Source organism: Scyliorhinus torazame, chromosome 19 (assembly GCF_047496885.1).
Source record: "Scyliorhinus torazame isolate Kashiwa2021f chromosome 19, sScyTor2.1, whole genome shotgun sequence".
NCBI lineage: Eukaryota > Metazoa > Chordata > Chondrichthyes > Carcharhiniformes > Scyliorhinidae > Scyliorhinus > Scyliorhinus torazame.
In genome coordinates this window covers 45,542,874-45,563,719 of record NC_092725.1, presented here as the reverse complement: position 1 = coordinate 45,563,719, position 20,846 = coordinate 45,542,874, and the positions used below count along the sequence as shown (strand labels likewise).

Genomic DNA, 20,846 nt, shown 5'->3' with positions numbered 1-20,846 from the left:
TTAAGGGGAAAGTAGTAGCATGGATAGAGGATTGATTAATTAACAGAAAGCAAAGAGTGGGGATTAATGGGTGTTTCTCTGGTTGGCAATCAGTAGCTAGTGGTGTCCCTCAGAGATCAGTGTTGGGCCCACAATTGTTCACAATTTACATAGATGATTTGGAGTTGGGGACCAAGGGCAATGTGTCCAAGTTTGCAGACGACACTAAGATGAGTGGTAAAGCAAAAAGTGCAGAGGATACTGGAAGTCTACAGAGGGATTTGGATAGGCTAAGTGAATGGGTTAGGGTCTGGCAGATGGAATACAAATGTGAGGTTATCCATTTTGGTAGGAATAACAGCAAAAGGGATTATTATTTAAATGATAAATATTAAAACATGCTGCTGTGCAGAGAGACCTGGGTGAGCTAGTGCATGAGTCGCAAAAAGTTGGTTTACAGGTGCAACAGGTGATTAAGAAGGGAAATGGAATATTGTCCTTCATTGCTAGAGGGATGGAGTTTAAGACTAGGGAGGTTATGCTGCAATTGTATAAGATGTTAGTGAGGCCACACCTGGAGTATTGTGTTCAGTTTTGGTCTCCTTACCTGAGAAAGGACGTACTGGCGCTGGAGGGTGTGCAGAGGAGATTCACTAAGTTAATCCCAGAGCTGAAGGGGTTGGATTACGAGGAGAGGTTGAGTAGACTGGGACTGTACTCGTTGGAATTTAGAAGGATGAGGGGGGATCTTATAAAAACTTATAAAATTATGAAGGGAATAGATAGGATAGATGCGGGCAGGTTGTTTCCACTGGCATGTGAAAGCAGAACTAGGGGGCATATCCTCAAAATAAGGGGAAGTAGATTTAGGACTGAGTTTAGGAGGAACTTCTTCACCCAAAGGGTTGTGAATCTATGGAATTCCTTGCCCAGTGAAGCAGTAGAGGCTCCTTCGTAGAACATAGAACATAGAAAAATACAGCACAGAACAGGCCTTTGGCCCACGATGTTGTGCCAAACCTTTGTCCTAGATTAATCATAGGTTATCATTGAATTTACAGTGCAGAAGGAGGCCAATCGGCCCATTGAGTCTGCACTGGCTCTTGGAAAGAGCACCCTACCCATAGTCAACACCTCCAACCAACACTAAGGACAATTTTGGACACTAAGGGCAATTTATCATGGCCAATCCACCCAACCTGCACATCTTTGGACTGTGGGAGGAAACCGGAGCACCCGGAGGAAACCCACGCAGACACGGGGAGGATGTGCAGGCTCCACACAGACAGCGACCCAAGCCGGAATCGAACCTGGGACCCTGGAGCTGCGAAGCAATTGTGCTATCCACAATGCTATCGTGCTGCCCTTAAGAACAAATAAATCTACACTATATCATTTTACCGTAATCCATGTACCTATCCAATAGCTGCTTGAAGGTCCCTAATGTTTCCGACTCAACTACTTCCACAGGCAGTGCATTCCATGCCCCCACTACTCTCTGGGTAAAGAACCTACCTCTGACATCCCCCCTATATCCTCCACCATTCACCTTAAATTTATGTCCCCTTGTAATGGTTTGTTCCACCCGGGGAAAAAGTCTCTGACTGTCTACTCTATCTATTCCCCTGATCATCTTATAAACCTCTATCAAGTCGCCCCTCATCCTTCTCCGTTCTAATGAGAAAAGGCCTAGCACCCTCAACCTTTCCTCGTAAGACCTACTCTCCATTCCAGGCAACATCCTGGTAAATCTCCTTTGCACCTTTTTCAAAGCTTCCACATCCTTCCTAAAATGAGGCGACCAGAACTGTACACAGTACTCCAAATGTGGCCTTACCAAAGTTTTGTACAGCTGCATCATCACCTCGCGGCTCTTAAATTCAATCCCTCTGTTAATGAACGCTAGCACACCATAGGCCTTCTTCACAGCTCTATCCACTTGAGTGGCAACTTTCAAAGATGTATGAACATAGACCCCAAGATCTCTCTGCTCCTCCACATTGCCAAGAACTCTACCGTTAACCCTGTATTCCGCATTCATATTTGTCCTTCCAAAATGGACAACCTCACACTTTTCAGGGTTAAACTCCATCTGCCATTTCTCAGCCCAGCTCTGCATCCTATCTATGTCTCTTTGCAGCCGACAACAGCCCTCCTCACTATCCACAACTCCACCAATCTTCGTATTGTCTGCAAATTTACTGACCCACCCTTCAACTCCCGCATCCAAGTCATTAATGAAAATCACAAATAGCAGGGGACCCAGAACTGATCCCTGCGGTACGCCACTGGTAACTGGGATCCAGGCTGAATATTTGCCATCTACCACCACTCTCTGACTTCTATCAGTTAGCCAGTTCGTTATCCAACTGGCCAAATTTCCCACTATCCCATGCCTCCTTACTTTCTGCAGAAGTCTACCATGGGGAACCTTCATTAAATGTTTTTAAGATAAAGATAGATAGTTTTTTGAAGAATAAAGGAATAAAGGGTTCTAGTGTTCGGGTGGGAAAGTGGAGCTGAGTCCACAAAAGATCAGCCATGATCTCATTGAATGGCGGAGCAGGCTCGAGGGGCCAGATGGCCTACTCCTGCTCCTAGTTCTTATGTTCTTATGTTCGTATGAATCCAATGTGGATTGTTGTGAAAACCCATCTGTTCACTAATGTCCTTTAGGGAAGGTAATCTGTCGTCATTACCTGCACTGGCCGACATGTGACTGCAGAGCCAGAGCAATGTTGTTGAATCTTAAAATGCCCCCTCAATGGCAATGAAGGATGGGCATGAATGTTGGCCCAGCCAGTGATGCCCACATCGCATGAAAGAATTAAAAAGAATATATACCTGCTTGCTTTTGTACTCCATCCAGTTTGCCTGATTAATTGCTTTCTCAACCTGCCCTGCACCTTCAATAATTTGTGCCCTCCTCGTTCTTCTCCCCAAAATGCATTGCTTCCCAATTATCTCCATTAAACTTCATCTGTCACATTTCCGACCAATCCACCAGCCTGCTCATGTCCACTTGAATAAAAGCAAAAAAATGCAGATGCTGGAGGTCTGAAATAATAACAGGAAATGCTGGAGACACTCAGCAGCTGTGGCAGCATTCGTGGAAAGAGAAACAGAGTTAACCTTTCAAGTGCAATAAGACTTCTTCAGAACTGAAGAGAGGTAGAAATCTGATGGGTTTGATGATATTGAGTAAGGTGGAGGGCATGTGGAGCTGATTTAAAAATTAGGGATAGGTTGGAGAACAGGAGAGATTCAATGACAAATATGTTGTGGAACATAAGACAAAGTCAGTTATAATCATTGTGATGAATATAGGAATATTTTATGTATAGTGTATTATGTGTCTGTTGCAGCAAAGTTATTAAAATAGGTTAGGTTAAAGTACCAGATTATATGTCTGCTAAAGTTGTGATTAAGGGGTTAACAGGTTTGCAGGCTGTGATGTCATTTAGGGGAGGGACTGGATCAGTTTTTAGTTTCTTTTTCAGCCCTCCCCTGTGTCTGTTTTTAGCTTCTTTTCTTTAAGAGTTCTGCTTTGGATTCTGAGGAAAGGAGGTGTGTTTCTCAGACTGACGTCTGAAAGTTTCTCTCCTAAGGACTTTAGGAATAACTCTGTAAGCCACTGAGTGTTAACTTTTTTAGAAGTGGCATTTGTGTGGATTTTGCTTAATTATAATTTGAGAAGTAGATGGGGAAGTAAGCTCAAAGACAGAACGTTATTCTTTTTTTAGAACTTTTAACAGTTAATTGAAAAGCTGTGTTCTCCCTTGGATGTTAGTGGGGATAAATAATGTAATAATGTAAATAATGTAATAAGTTTATTTTAATCTAAAAGATCCCTGGTTGTCAGTGGAATCACTCGTGAGAAAAGTATCCTTTCCTCATCACAGTTTGCAAATTGGAAATTTGTTTGGGTCTCGTCGGGTTTCCTAATATAAATTGGGGTCTGGTCCAGGTACCGTAACATCATAGCATTAAGTTTTGAGGACCGCATTGGGAGCAGCAAGTACAGGAGACTAAATTAAAAGTCGGCAGGTCATGTTACAGTTGTATAGGACTTTGGTTAGGCCACATTTGGGATACTGTGTGCAGTTCTGGTCGCCACATTACCAGAAGGATGTGGATGCTTTAGAGAGTGTGTAGAGGAGGTTCACCAGGATGTTGCCTGGTATGGAGGGTGCTAGCTATGAAGAAAGGTTGAATAGATTAGGATTGTTTTCGTTGGAAAGACAGAAGTTGAGTGGGGACCTGATTGAGGTCTACAAAATTATGAGAGGTATGGACAGGGTGGATAGCAACAAGCTTTTTCCAAGACTGGGGGTGTCAATTACAAGGGGTCACGATTTCCAGGTGAGAGGGGGAATGTTTAAGGGAGATGTGCATGGAAAGTTTTTTACGCAGAGGGTGGTGGGTGCCTGGAACGCTTTGCCAGCAGAGGTGGTAGAGGCGGGCACGATAGCATCATTTCAGATGCACCTAGACAGATATATGAACAGGCGGGGAACAGAGGGAAGTAGATCCTTGAAAAATAGGCGACAGGTTTAGATAAAGGATCTGGATTGGTGCAGGCTGGGAGGGCCGAAGGGCCTGTTCCTGTGCTGTAATTTGCTTTTTTCTTGTTCTAAGTAAATCGCTGCTTCATCCAGAAGGAGTATTTGAATCTTTGGACAGTGAGAAGGGAGGAGGTAAAGGGACAGGTGTTACACCTCTTGTGAATGGATGGGAAGGTGCTATGGGAAGGGGATGAGGTGTTGGATGTGATAGACGAGTGGATCAGGGTGTCACGGATGGAACACGGTCTCTTTAGAATGTTGACAGGGGAGGGGAGGGGAAGATGTGATTCATGGTGTCAGCATGCTGGAGTTGGCAGAAATGGCGAATGATGATCCTTTGATTACGAAGGCTGGTGCAGTAGAAAGTGACATTTTTGAAATTTGGTGCCCTCTACACCAAGTCTAGGTCATTAATACAGATGAAGAAAAGCAGTGATCCTAATAACCCCTGCAAAACCACACATATACATTCCTCCAGTCCAACAAACAATCTGTCACAACAACTCTCTCTTTGATGTCATACAGCCATTGCCCTATCAATGCTACTATTATATCTTCTATTCCATGATCTTCATCTTTGCTGATAAGCCTATTATGTGCCACTTTATCAAACATCTTTTGGAAGTCCACTTACAGCACAAAAATGGCATTACCGTCATCAACCATCTGTGTTACCTCATCAAAACTCAATCAAGTTAGTTCAGCCTGATTTGTCTTTAATTATCCTTAAAGGGTTTCCTTAATCTGTAATTATCCAAGTGACATAATTTTTACCAGATTGTTGGACCCTGACACCAGCAACATCATTGTGGATGGGACGAGAAAAATGTCCAGTTCTGCCCATGGTGATGCCCGCTGGTGTGTGGGCCTGGGAATCCCACCCAATATCTCTGTAGGTTTCCCAAACTGATTGCCTAATAGTTGCTTCACCTTGCACCCTTTCTGAACAAGGTTGTAAGATTCGCAATTCTCCAGTTCTCTGGCACCACTCTGTGTATCTAAGGTGGATTTGGCACTACCTCCTGTACCTAAGGAGGGTTTGGCACTACCCCCGTACCTACTGTGGGTTTGGCGCTGCCCCTGTACTAAGGATGGTTTGGCATTGTCATAATTTCCACTCATGTACATAAATGAGATGCAGACAGGCAGTGATTCACACACAGGATGACCAGTAAGCACACACCACAGTGCAGCCAATCACCAGACAGGACCCTACCACTATAAAGCCAGAGGGCACTAGGTATCCCGCTCTCTCGGGACCCACTGAGACAGTCAGAGTCCACGAGCTAGCAAGTGCAAACACCATGCGGTAGCCAGTAAGTCTGGTCAGGCTACTAAAAGGTCTTCAGTCAGTTCAATAGAGTGTCGACCCACAGCTGAATATGTATATCAGTTCTATCGTTGAATAAAACAGTGTTGGATCTTCTCCAGTGTTAGACGTCTGTTTCTAGCTTCCCTGCATCGAGTGCAGTCCACATCGAACCTACCTGCCCAACACATCAGGCATCACCCCTGTACCTACAGTGGGCTCGGCACTACACACTGTATCTAAGGATAGTTTGGCACCACCCCCTGTACCTACAGTGGGCTTGGCATTACCTTTGACAAAGAGTCTTCCAGACTCGAAACGTTCGCTCCCTTCTCTCTCTCCACAGATGAGATAGTCCAGTATTTTCTGGTTTTGTTTCAGATTCCAGCACCCGCAGTAATTTGCCTTTAACTATGTGATGCAGGTTGTTTCATTTTCCTTTCCACAGATCTAGAATGCATTCTCTGTTTCGGGCGAGGGAAGCAGATTCAGTAGTAACTTTCAAAGTTGAATTGGATAAATACTTTGGAAGAAAAGATTTGCTGGGTGAAGGGGGAATGTGGGGGAAGGATAATTGGACAACTCTTCCAAAGGGAAACACAGGCGCAATGGGACACATGGACTGCTTTTACACTGTGACATGAGCCATTTTGTCTCTTACCTTGTAGTACATCTCATAGTCCCACCTCCGCTCAGAGAGATTCCATATCCTCTGGATTGGCCCCTGGCATCCACTTAAGGCATACAGTTCATTGTGACTGGTTTCCAGGCAGGTAACTCTGCAGCCATGAGGCTCCAGGACAGTTGGCGGTGTGTTAGCAGCAGTGTAGAGGTACAGCTCCCCAGTATCCACGCCGAGGAGTACCCTGCAGTCCGAAAGGACAGCCACACTGGACGAGGCAAACCGAGGCGGAGTAGAAAATGTGACCAGGACCTCGCCCAACACTGGGTCGGCCCCCGTACTGTGCAGTCCGTACACGACAACAGAGCTGCTGTACACTGCCGCCAGCTGCTCCTCGCTTCTGCTAACAGCAACACACTGCACAGCCTCCCCTTGCCCGGGCGGGAGTTGGCACCCCAGCCTCTGCCACGTTCCCATGTCGAAGACCAACAACGAGCCGGACCTCAGGCCACAGACGAGTAACTTCTTCAGCTGAACGACCATCAGGCAGCAGATTACGGAGCCAGCGGCGAGAGTCTGGAGCATGACACCTACATCGAGACAGTTCAGAGTTAATCCACCGTTCCCAAACATTTCGATTCTATATGACAGATTTTGCAGCCCTTCACGGACACTATTCTTGCCGGAGGAGATTAGTTGGATTTTGATTCCCTGGCCCATCTGAATGTTGCTGATTGCCCAACTCAGGCATTTAGCATCAGCTGGGCAGGTACATGGGTGGGAAGAGAAGCAACTTAACTCCACCAACTGATGAATGGCAGAAACAAGGTAAGCCCGGGATGGGGAAGGGATGTTACAAGGATTCCCTGGATGGTGGGGGAATGGGGCCAGCAGAGCCCACAGCGTTCCCTGTGGTACCCACTCTGCTCTGTAGCTATAGTGAAACAAAACCACTCTCGCCACTATATATATGAGGACCCTGGTCACTTTGTAGAACCCCCTCAATTCACCCCCCCCCCCCCCCACACTCAAAGTTATGAGTTTGAAGTTAAGGTTTTGGAGGGAAGGGCATTGGTATAATGGTATTGTTACTGGATTAATAATCCAGGTAGCCAGGTTCAAATTCCACAACGACAGATGGTGAAATTTGAATTCAATGAACATCTGGGATTAAAAGTCGAATGATTACCATGGAACCACTATTGCTTATTGTAAGAACTGATTTAAAAAGCGCAGGAGCTGCGAGTCTGAGCGGAGATTTTAAAAGATCGCGGTCTAGTTTCGGGAGCCGTTCGGAGGAGGAGGAGCAGTCTCTGTCAGGGAGAGAACCTGAGAACATCTAAGACACTCAGAAGGTAAGAAGGTAAGTAAGCGATTTTTACTCATTTTTACTTTTATACCTTTTTCAAATTGTGTGTGTCGGGGGGAAACTGAAGTGACATCACAGAAAAGCTGTGACCTGAGTGGCTGGTTGGGAATCTACACTAAATTTAAAAAATTCAGCATTGGTAACTGATTAAACATAATTACTTAATTATAATTTAGAGGAGTATCTAAGCCAGAGATCGGACAGTAGCATATTTAGCTTTCGCATTTATATTAGAAATCTAGTGCTAGGAAACAGATAGCTAACAGTAACTTTAAAAAAATTTTTTTTTTTAAATAATAAATTTTTTTAAAAAAACTTTTATTTTTAATTAATTGATGCAATGTCAGTTAGAGGGGTGCAGTGCTCTGACTGTGAGATGTGGCAGGTCCGGGAGGCTTCCAGCATCCCGGGTGGCTTCATCTGCAGAAAGTGCACCCAACTGAAGCTCCTCACAGACCGCATGGTTCGGTTGGAGCAGCAATTGGATGCACTTAGGAGCATGCAGGTGGCGGAAAGCGTCATAGATCGCAGTTATATAAATGTGGTCACACCCAAGGTGCAGGCAGAGAAATGGGTGACCACCAGAAAGGGCAGGCAGTCAGTGCAGGAATCCCCTGTGGTTGTCCCCCTCTCGAACAGGTATACCCCTTTGGATACTGTCGGGGGGGGGATAGCCTATCAGGGGAAAACAGCAGCAGCCAGAGCAGTGGCACCACGGCTGGCTCTGATGGTCAGAAGGGAGGGTCAAAGCGCAGAAGAGCAATAGTAATAGGGGACTCTATAGTCAGGGGCACAGATAGGCGCTTCTGTGGACATGAAAGAGACTCCAGGATGGTATGTTGCCTCCTTGGTGCCAGGGTCCAGGATGTCTCCGAACGGGTAGAGGGCATCCTGAAGGGGGAGGGCAAACAGGCAGAGGTCGTTGTACATATTGGTACTAACGACATAGGCAGGAAGGGGCATGAGGTCCTGCAGCAGGAGCTCAGGGAGCTAGGCAGAAAGTTAAAAGACAGGACCTCTAGGTTTGTAATCTCGGGATTACTCCCTGTGCCACATGCCAGTGAGGCTAGAAATAGGAAGATAGAGCAGCTAAACACATGGCTAAACAGCTGGTGTAGGAGGGAGGGTTTCCGTTATCTGGACCACTGGGAGCTCTTCCGGGGCAGGTGTGACCTGTATAAGAAGGACTGGTTGCATCTAAACCGGAGAGGCATAAATATCCTGGCCGCGAGGTTTGCTAGTGTCACACGGGAGGGTTTAAACTAGTATGGCAGGGGGGTGGGCACGGGAGCAATAGGTCAGAAGGTGAGAGCATTGAGGGAGAACTAGGGAATAGGGATAGTGGGGCTCTGAGGCAGAGCAGACATGAAGTTGCTGAACACAGTGGGTCTGGTGGCCTGAAGTGCATATGTTTTAATGCAAGAAGTATTACGGGTAAGGCAGATGAACTTAGAGCTTGGATTAGTACTTGGAACTATGATGTTGCCATTACAGAGACCTGGTTGAGGGAAGGGCAGGATTGGCAGCTAAACGTTCCAGGATTTAGATGTTTCAGGTGGGATAGAGGGGGATGTAAAAGGGGTGGCGGAGTTGCGCTACTGGTTAGGGAGAATATCACAGCTGTACTGCGGGAGGACACCTCAGAGGACAGTGAGGCTATATGGGTAGAGATCAGGAATAAGAAGGGTGCAGTCACAATGTTGGGGGTTTACTACAGGCCTCCCAACAGCCAGCGGGAGATAGAGGAGCAGATAGGTAGACAGATTTTGGAGAAGAGTAAAAACAACAGGGTTGTTGTGATGGGAGACTTCAACTTCCCCAATATTGACTGGGACTCACTTAGTGCCAGGGGCTTAGACGGGGCGGAGTTTGTAAGGAGCATCCAGGAGGGCTTCTTAAAACAATATGTAGACAGTCCAACTAGGGAAGGGGCGGTACTGGACCTGGTATTGGGGAATGAGCCCGGCCAGGGGGAGCATTTCGGGAACAGTGAGCACAATTCAATAAGTTTTAAAGTGCTGGTGGACAAGGATAAGAGTGGTCCTAGGATGAATGTGCTAAATTGGGGAAAGGCTAATTATAACAATATTAGGCGGGAACTTAAGAACATAGATTGGGGGCGGATGTTTGAGGGCAAATCAACATCTGACATGTGGGAGGCTTTCAAGTGTCAGTTGAAAGGAATTCAGGACCGGCATGTTCCTGTGCGGAAGAAGGATAAATATGGCAAATTTCGTGAACCTTGGATAACGAGAACCTTGGTAGGCCTCGTCAAAAAGAAAAAGGAGTCATTTCTCAAGTCTAGAAGGCTGGGAACAGATGAAGCCTGTGTGAAATATGAGGAAAGTAGGAAGGAACTTAAACAAGGAGTCAGGAGGGCTAGAAGGGGTCACGAAAAGTCATTGGCAAATAGGGTTAAGGAAAATCCCAAGGCTTTTTACACGTACATAAAAAGCAAGAGGGTAGCCAGGGAAAGGGTTGGCCCACTGAAGGATAGGCAGGGGAATCTATGTGTGGAGCCAGAGGAAATGGGCGAGGTACTAAATGAATACTTTGCATCAGTATTCACCAAAGAGAAGAAATTGGTAGATGTTGAGTCTGGAGAAGGGTGTGTAGCTAGCCTGGGTCACATTGAGACGAGGTGTTGGGTGTCTTAAAAAATATTAAGGTAGACAAGTCCCCAGGGCCTGATGGGATCTACCCCAGAATACTGAAGGAGGCTGGAGAGGAAATTGCTGAGGCCTTGACAGAAATCTTTGGATCCTCACTGTCTTCAGGTGATGTCCCAGAGGACTGGAGAATAGCCAATGTTGTTCCTCTGTTCAAGAAGGGTAGCAAGGATAATCCAGGGAACTACAGGCCGGTGAGCCTTACTTCAGTGGTAGGGAAATTACTGGAGAGAATTCTTCGAGACAGGATCTACTCCCATTTGGAAGCAAATGGACGTATTAGTGAGAGGCAGCATGGTTTTGTGAAGGGGAGGTCGTGTCTCACTAACTTGATAGAGTTTTTCGAGGAGGTCACTAAGATGATTGATGCAGGTCGGGCAGTGGATGTTGTCTATATGGACTTCAGTGAGGCCTTTGACAAGGTCCCTCATGGTCGACTAGTACAAAAGGTGAAGTCACACGGGATCAGGGGTGAGCTGGCAAGGTGGATACAGAACTGGCTAGGTCATAGAAGGCAGAGAGTAGCAATGGAAGGATGCTTTTCTAATTGGAGGGCTGTGACCAGTGGTGTTCCACAGGGATCAGTGCTGGGACCTTTGCTGTTTGTAGTATATATAAATGATTTGGAGGAAAATGTAACTGGTCTGATTAGTAAGTTTGCAGACGACACAAAGGTTGGTGGAATTGCGGATAGCGATGAGGACTGTCAGAGGATACAGCAGGATTTAGATTGTTTGGAGACTTGGGCGGAGAGATGGCAGATGGAGTTTTATCCGGACAAATGTGAGGTAATGCATTTTGGAAGGTCTAATGCAGGTAGGGAATATACAGTGAATGGTAGAACCCTCAAGAGTATTGAAAGTCAAAGAGATCTAGGAGTACAGGTCCACAGGTCACTGAAAGGGGCAACACAGGTGGAGAAGGTAGTCAAGAAGGCATATGGCATGCTTGCCTTCATTGGCCGGGGCATTGAGTATAAGAATTGGCAAGTCATGTTGCAGCTGTATAGAACCTTAGTTAGGCCACACTTGGAGTATAGTGTTCAATTCTGGTCGCCACACTACCAGAAGGATGTGGAGGCTTTAGATGGGGTGCAGAAGAGATTTACCAGGATGTTGCCTGGTATGGAGGGCATTAGCTATGAGGAGCGGTTGAATAAACTCGGTTTGTTCTCACTGGAACGACGGAGGTTGAGGGGAGACCTGATAGAGGTCTACAACATTTTGAGGGGCATAGATAGAGTGGATAGTCAGAGGCTTTTCCCCGGGGTAGAGGGGTCCAGCACTAGGGGGCATAGGTTTAAGGTGAGAGGGGCAAGGTTTAGAGTAGATGTACGAGGCAAGTTTTTTACGCAGAAGGTAGTGGGTGCCTGGAACTCGCCACCGGAGGAGGTGGTGGAAGCAGGGACGATAGTGACATTTAAGGGGCATCTTGACAAATACATGAATAGGATGGGAATAGAGGGATACGGACCCAGGAAGTGTAGAAGATTGTAGTTTAGTCGGGGAGCATGGTCGGCACGGGTTTGGAGGGCCGAAGGGCCTGTTCCTGTGCTGTACATTTCTTTGTTCTTTGTTCTTTGTTTGGTTCACTAATGTCCTTCAGGGAAGGAAATCTGCCATCCTTACCTGGTCTGGCCTATATATGACTCCAAATCCACAGCAACGTGGTTGACTTTTAACTTCCCCCTCCAGGGCAATTAGGGATGGGCAATAAATACTGGGCCACTCACATTGCATGAACAAATGAAAGGGCTACATTTTACAGAGAGTGGGGGTGAGCTCAGGGGATGGGTGGGAATGTGGTGGGCTGGGCATCACACTATTTTATGTGAGCCTATCCCCCCCCTCTTCCGCACTGAAAACACATTGAGTGGGAGCTTGTAAAATGCGGAGAGAAAGCCCTGCTTTTGTAAAAATCCAGCCAGGTTTCTCCTGTGGCTAAAGCACGTGTTCAAATTGGATGGGTTGCTACTGGCAGTGCCGTAACCAACCCCCCCCCCCCCCCCACTGCCCCCCCCCACCACTGCCACGGCCACCACCACCGCCACCGCCACCGCCACCACCACCACCACTTCCCCGCCATCACCACCACCATCGCCACCACCACCATCACCACTGCCACCGCCCCACCACTTCCCCGCCATCACCACCACCACTGCCGCCAGTGCCACCACCACCATCACCACTGCCACCGCCCCACCACCATCGCCACCACAACTGCCGCCACCGCCACCACCACCACTGCCCCCACCATCACCACCACCACCACCACTTCCTCCGCCATCACCACCGCCACCGCCACCACCACCACTGCCCCCACCATCACCACCATCACCGCCGCCACCACCACCACTGCCCCCACCATCACTGCCCCCACCACCACTGCCCCCACCATCACCACCACCACCACCACTTCCTCCGCCATCACCACCGCCACCGCCACCACCACCACTGCCCCCACCATCACCACCACCATTTCCTCCGCCATCACCGCCGCCACCACCACCACTGCCCCCACCATCACCGCCACCGCCACCACCACCACTGCCCCCACCATCACCGCCCCCACCATCACCACCCCCACCACCACCACCATCGCCACCACCACCATCACCGCCACCATCACCGCCACCATCACCGCCACCACCATCACTGCCACCATCACCACCAGTGGATGAGAAGACACTGGCCAAAATTCTCCAATTCCTCTTTCCCGCCGCAGCGCACACCCTGGGTTTCCCGGAAGCGTGGGGTGGCTTCAATGGGAAATCCCCAGTGGGAGTAGAATATCCCACCGCCAGCGAACGGCGCAGCACCGAGAAACACGTGACTGGGGAACCAGAGAATACCCCCACTGCTCCATCTCTGGCCATCCCTCACCCCCACTGCTCCATCTCTGGCCATCCCTCACCCCCACTGCTCCATCTCTGGCCATCCCTCACCCCCACTGCTCCATCTCTGGCCATCCCTCACCCCCACTGCTCCATCTCTGGCCATCCCTCACCCCCACTGCTCCATCTCTGGCCATCCCGCACCCCCACTGCTCCATCTCTGGCCATCCCTCACCCCCACTGCTCCATCTCTGGCCATCCCTCACCCCCACTGCTCCATCTCTGGCCATCCCGCACCCCCACTGCTCCATCTCTGGCCATCCCGCACCCCCACTGCTCCATCTCTGGCCATCCCTCACCCCCACTGCTCCATCTCTGGCCATCCCTCACCCCCACTGCTCCATCTCTGGCCATCCCGCACCCCCACTGCTCCATCTCTGGCCATCCCGCACCCCCACTGCTCCATCTCTGGCCATCCCGCACCCCCACTGCTCCATCTCTGGCCATCCCTCATCACTAACACTGAATTTGTTTGATATCCAAGTGCAAATCGAGCACATCTGCCTCATTTTTATCAGCGGCACTATTCCAGTTAGTGGGAGCTAAGCCATGCTATTTAATCACCTTTTGAAGTGTATGTTGGATAGCTTGCCTACAACAACAACTTGTATTTATATAGTACCTTTAACATATTCATATATGCCACAGCCCTTTACAGAAACCTTATTAAATAAAATTGGACACTGAGGGCTGATGACCAGTAGCTTGATCTTGGAGATATGTTTTACGATGTGTCTTAAAGAAGAAAGGAGAGATTTAATGATGAAATTCCAGAGCTTAGGGCCTGAACAGCTTAAGGAAACACCACCAATAATGGAGTGATTAAAATCAGGATTGAACAAGACACTGAATTTGGAGAGTACAATTGTCTCAGTGGGTCAGAGAGCTGAGGACGTCACAGAGTTAGGGATGGGGGAGAGGGGGAGAATTGGTGTTGTTTAATGGATGTAAGTCCGTAAGGACAAGGGTGATGAGTAAACAGGACATGGTGTGAGTTAGGATACAGACAGCAGAGTCTGAGATTCCCGGCTTGGGTGACTGTCTGTGCGGAGTCTGCATGTTCTCCCCGTGTGTGCGTGGGTTTCCTCCGGGTGCTCCGGTTTCCTCCCACAGTCCAAAGATGTGTTAGGCGGATTGGCCATTCTATATTGCCCTTAGTGTCCAAAAAAGGTTAGGTGGGGTTGCAGGGATAGGGTGGAGGTGTGGAGATAGGGTGGAGGTATGGGCTTAGATAGCGTGCTCTTTCCAAGAGCCGGTGCAGACTCAATGGGCCGAATGGCCTCCTTCTGCACTGTAAATTCTATGATTCTATAATTCTACGACCTTGCATTTACAGAGTATGTAAGATGGTATGCTGCTCAGGAGTGTGTTGGTGTAGTCAAGTCTAGGGATAAAGAGGCATGGATAAGAGTTTCAGCAGCAGACAAAGCTGTGATGGGGCAGAGTCGGGAGAAGCTTTGCAAGTGGGAATGGACAAGTCTAATCGCTAGCGGTGGGATTCTTTGCTCCTTCTACTTGTCAATGTGAATTCCTATTGAAACCACCCCAGGCCGCCCCCAAACCCACGGCGGAAAATCCCACCGCTAGCGAACAGCCAGAGAATTCCGGCCAATGGCTTCAGTCGCCCTATATATGTTATTCAATGAAATTTCTACACTTTGAGTACTGCATGATGTACAAGCAGGTGGAAGCTTTAGGGATGGTGGAGGAGTTGAGAGAAGAGCTGGATATTGTCAGCGTGCATGTGAAAGGTGACACAACGTTTTCTGTGATGCGTAGCTGGGAAATAGGAAGAGGACAAAAATAGATCCTTCGTGGGGTTGGGCCAGAACCAGGCAAAGTTCACATTGGACAATGGTGGGAAAGTATTGGAAAAAGATGGTGTGGCCAACTCTGTCATAGGTTGCCAAGGAGCAGCAGAGACTGTTTACCACTGTCAGAGTCACATAGGATGTCACTCTACTGAGATACTTCAGCCACGCGTGCGCACGCTCAGCTGGAGACGGGTCAACATTTTTATTGTTTTACCAGGTAAGTTATGTTCAATAATACCTCATGTCCTGAATAATCTCAGCCCCACCTTCTTCACAATTCCAGATGACTATTTTCTCCAAGTCCCCAGTTTGCGGAAAGCACACAAATTTCCCATCTTGCGACAAGCCGATGATTGCAGTGCGGTTATGGAAAGGCGTGACGGTTTTGTGCTGGCAATCGTAGGCTAGGCTCCAGATCTTAAGGTAGTAGGCACTGTGTGATGCGGATATCAAGGTGTTTCCAGATACCGAGAGTGAGGTGATGGGAACTCCCATACCTTCCATTGAGTCCATCAGCTTTACATTGTCTAATAAGCTCCACACCTAGAACGAGGCAATAAATAGGGATTTACCACAATTTGGCCGTCTCCCAGTTGACTCATTCCTTTGAGCCAGGGTTCTGGACAACCTCCTGATCACACTGGTCAATACATGGCAATAATCAGCGAACCTGGGAGGCTGGGATAGACTCTGGGATCTTCCCCTGGATATATTAGCTCCCTCAATGGATCCCACTACACTTCTTTTGTTGCAAATACTAAACTCAGCTTCTTATTATCACCCCATGCATCCTGAACGTTTTAATGCCTCCTTTCACTAATTTCCTCCTATGCCAATATGCAAGATAAATGTATCAGGGCTGGGAGTGCCACTCTGCAGTTGGGAGTTAGCTGTGTGACCTGGGCTCTGTGTCTGTTGGGCCACACTAAGAGGTAGATCTTCACTTTGTGCGATCATGTAAATCAGGCGATAGCGAGTCGTAAACTTTTATTGCAGCCCAGCCCATTGGCTGGAAGTTGGCCGAGTTTGGGTTTGATATCCATATTCCACCCCTGCCGAATGTTATACTCCGGGTGGGGTAGCTTTGATGAGGTCTCATTATTTGTACAGAGGGAGCCATCAAGTCTCTTTGCAAAGAGGGAGTTCAGCATTGGAAACCCGCCCCCCCCCCCTTTGGAAAGGGAGACGCATCATGGAAGCAGGGAGGTACATGAAGCTCACTGTCCAGTCCATCATTGCCACGAGACTCGGGCAGTTGCAGTGGGGGGGGGGGGGGGGGGGCAGGGGAAGAAACTGATAAATTACCCAAGTGACCTCCCCAAAGCACCTCCTGCCCTTCCAAACCTGTCGCCAACTTCAGCCCTGGAGAGCGAGGCCTAGGGTGGCCTGTCCGTCCATGACCCAATGAGGCCTTGATGTCGGCAAGAGGGGAGATGGGGTGGAGTTTGGTTTTGGGGGGGGGGGTTGGGAAAGGGGGGGGGGGTTGGTGTGGAAGCTCAGTAGGTCACCCTGTTCACGTCTCAGACAGGGAAAGGTGTGGCACCTTCCTCAAACATCCTCCTCCTGCATAGGGCACCCACCCCCCCTCAAAGTCTTCTCTTGTGCATACACCCCTCAAGTGCTTCCCCCTGCTCCAGCCTCTCCATCAAGACCACTAACCCCCTGCAAACATGACCTCCTCTCCCTGCCATAAGATCCCCCGCCCTCCCCAGTGGACTCCAGAACATAGAATCTGGGGGCTGCTGTCATCCCAGTTCTGGCCATCACCCTTGGTCGTGCTAAGAGCTGGCAGCCTATCAGATTGGCGGGCAGCTCTGTGAGGTGGGGCATCCTCCCAAGTAAGCGGTGGAAGCCTCCCATCCAATTATGGAGATTTAAATGGCGGAGGAGCAGTTGGCATAGTGGGAATATGTTCACGGCTGACTCTTCAGGTGACGGGACAAGGAATACCTCTGCCAGTTGAATGTTGCCCTCGGTGTTTGAATCAACACTCTGAGAGCCAAAAGAGAATCCCCTATTTATTTTTAATTTGTGTTTGGTCTGTACTATCATCCATCCCCAATTGCCTTTTGAGTAGATTGATGAGGTCATTTTAATTTTTCAGGGTTTTGAGGTAAAATGGATTTGGATCAAGGGGCTCGAGTGCAGGAAGAATGGAGATTGATAGAATGCTGGATTATGGAGCTGAAGCTCTTTGATGACAATTCCAACAACCCCACCTTACCCGAATGGTCTCATCGTTGGAGCCTGTGATCAGTAATCTCCCATCCTTACTGAACACTGCAGTCTGAACGTTGCCACCATGTTCTAGATCTGCCTTCAGGGCTTTCAGAGATGAACTGCAATCCAGTTTGTAAACTCGGGCATACTTTTCGAAGCCTGTAATTTTTTTTAAAAATTGAGAATATTAAAGTCCTGAGTTTAATGATCTAAAAAGACCACTTTTGTTCTTTGAGACTTAGCATCAGCTGCTGCTGATGTTAATCAAACTCTATCATCCTTTTTGGGAAAATTATATTTCTCAGTCCCAGTCACCCCAACCAGTAGGACCTGTTTCTCTCTCTCTTCCCCGTCAGTTCCTGATAACAGCCTGAAAACCTCCATGGTACACAAGTCTAGACCAAGACGGTATCAAACAAAATTGGACCTGTGTATTCAGGAGCAAACTCAGGGAACACTTGATCACATAAAAGATGGTGGAAGTCTGGAACTTTCTCCTCAGGAGGCTGTAAATGCTGGGTTAATGGAAGCCTTCATGCCTGAGATCAATAGATTTTTTTCCTTGGGTCATCAGGGGATAAGGAATAAAATTTGTGTACATAAGGTTGAAATACCTGAATGGAATGGCTGAACTGCCTACCGCAGTTCCGATGAGAGTTACAGAGCGTTGAACATCAAACAGGGCCTGGGTGTCAGGCACTTGGTCACATGACTGAGGTGCTGTCCAGTCACGAGCCAATAGCTGCACCTGTCACATGATTCATCAGGCCATTGTCAAGTGGTATTGCTGTGTAATTTTCTCTAATTACCCTCAATTCCTTTGGTTCGCTCTTTGTTTTTCAAACTGGGTCTCACTGCATTGACGATTCAAACAGAACAGGTCTTCCAAGGGTTTTTCTTATTATTTAGCCTACTTGGACATCTAAGATCCAGACAGTGATAACCCAAAATAACTGGGTCTCTAAGGCAGCCATTGACTAGTCAGCGAATGTGACTACATTAATATGTGTTTATGTACACAGTCTTGTGCCCATTCTCCACACCACCATTCTTGGATCCCTACTGCAATTCTCCTCTTACCTTTAAGGATCTGTAGCTGCATATTTTGGGTGGGAATTCTCGTTGGATCATTATGGAGCTGCTTTGAGGCACTCCAGAGCAACCACAGAATCCAGGTAGAAGTCTTTGAGTGGTTAGAAGTGAGAGGGAGGGGGTGCTATGGATAGGATTGAGAGCGATTGCCTGGTCTGGTGAGGGTGGTAAAGGTGTAAGGATTAAATATTTGTTTTGATTTGATTTATTGTCACGCGTACCGAAGTACAGTGAAAAGTATTTTTCTGCGGCCAAGGGAACGTACACAGTACGTACATAGTAGACAAAAGAATAATCAACAGAGAACATTGACAAATGGTACATCAACAACAGTGATTGGGTACATTGCAGAACAAGGAGCCAAACAAAGCAAATACATGAGCAAGAGCAGCATAGGGTGTCGTGAATAGTGTTCTTACAGGGAACAGATCAGTCCGAGGGGGAGTCGTTGAGGAGTCTTGTAGCTGTGGGGATGAAGCTGTTCCTATGCCTGGATGTGCGGGCCTTCAGACTTCTGTACCTTCTGTCTGATGGAAGGGTCTGGAAGAAGGCAATGCCTGGGTGGGAGGTGTCTCTGATAATGCTGTTTGCCTTCCTGAGGCAGCGGGAGATGTAGACAGAATCAATGTGAGGGTGGCAAGCTTGTGTGATGCGTGGGCTGAGTTCACCACACTTTGCAGTTTCTTGCAATCTTGGACCGAGCAGTTGCCATACCAAGCTGTGATGCAGCCGGATAGGATGCTCTCTATGGCACATCTGTAGAAGTTTGTGAGAGTCGATGCAAACATGCCGAATTTCTTCAGCTTCCGAAGGAAGTGGAGACGTTGTTGGGCTTTCTTGACTGTTGCATCAACGTGAGTGGACCAAGACAGACTGTTAATGATGGTGATCCCCAGGAACTTAAAACTATCGACCTTCTCCACTTCGGAGCCATTGATGCAGACAGGGGTGCGTGTCGTGCTACGCTTCCTGAAGTTGATGATCAGTTCCTTGGTCTTTCGGACATTTAGAGAGAGGTTGTTTTCGGTGCACCATACAACCAAGTGATCTATCTCCCTCCTGTAGTCTGATTCGTCGTTGTTTGAGATACGACCCACCACAGTCGTATCAGCCGCAAACTTATAGATTGAGTGGAGATAAATCTTGCCACAAAGTCGTGCGTATAGGGAGTACAGTAGAGGACTGAGCACACATCCTTGCGGGGCCCCGGTGTTGAGGACTATTATGGAGGAGGTGTTGTTACCTATCCTGACAGATTGCGGTCTGTTGGTGAGGAAGTCAAGGATCCAGCTGCACATGGAGGTTTGGAATAGAAATATTCTGAGTAAGTGGTTGAGGAGCTAGTGTCTGTGAATTGGGTTTCGAAAGGTAGGTCATGAAGGGGGCAAAGCATCTGTGAACCAGTGGAAGGTTCTGATGGTGGGGGAGTAATTGTTGAGTTATGTTTTCGCAAAGCTGTGGTCTACCTGCACTGGGAATCAAAACACTCCCCCTGCTCCCCCGCCACGCCCCACTCACTCCCCCTGCTCCCCGCCACGCCCCACTCACTCCCCCTGCCCCCCCGCCACGCCCCACTCACTCCCCCTGCCCCCCCGCCACGCCCCACTCACTCCCCCTGCTCCCCGCCACGCCCCACTCACTCCCCCTGCTCCCCGCCACGCCCCACTCACTCCCCCTGCTCCCCCGCCATGCCCCACTCACTCGCCCTGCCCCCCCGCCATGCCCCACTCACTCCCCCTGCTCCCCCGCCATGCCCCACTCACTCCCCCTGCTCCCCCGCCATGCCCCACTCACTCCCACTGCCCCCCCGCCATGCCCCACTCACTCCCCCTGCTCGCCCGCCATGCCCCACTCACTCACCCTGCCCCCCCGCCACGCCCCACTCACTCCCCCGCTCCCCCGCCATGCCCCACTCACTCCCCCTGCTCGCCCGCCACGCCCCACTCACTCCCCCCTGCCCCCCCGCCATGCCACACTCACTCCCCCTGCCCCCCGCCATGCCCCACTCACTCCCCCTGCCCCCACGCCACGCCCCACTCACTCCCCCTGCCCCCCCGCCACGCCCCACTCACTCCCCCTGCCCCCCTGCCACGCCCCACTCACTCCCCCTGCTCCCCCGCCATGCCCCACACACTCCCCCTGCTCCCCCGCCACGCCCCACTCACTCCCCCCTTCTCCCCCGCCATGCCCCACTCACTCCCCTTGCTCGCCCGCCACGCCCCACTCACTCCCCCTGCTCCCCGCCACGCCCCACTCACTCCCCCTGCTCCCCCGCCACGCCCCACTCACTCCCCCTGCTCCCCCGCCATGCCCC

The 20,846-nt window shown here is 49.1% G+C and overlaps 1 protein-coding gene across 1 annotated transcript in view; it reads right to left on the bottom strand.

The window, feature by feature from the left end:
* The window catches only part of nwd1 (NACHT and WD repeat domain containing 1), a 192,145-nt gene that overhangs the window by 49,504 nt on the left and 121,795 nt on the right, over window positions 1-20,846 (bottom strand). Inside the window, exons 13-16 of the mRNA XM_072485462.1 lie at window positions 17,445-17,599; window positions 15,459-15,763; window positions 14,029-14,141; window positions 6,515-7,065 (exon numbers count right to left, since the gene is read on the bottom strand). Of these exons, the coding sequence (XP_072341563.1) occupies window positions 6,515-7,065; window positions 14,029-14,141; window positions 15,459-15,763; window positions 17,445-17,599 (1,124 nt within the window). The remainder of the gene's footprint in view (window positions 1-6,514; window positions 7,066-14,028; window positions 14,142-15,458; window positions 15,764-17,444; window positions 17,600-20,846) is intronic.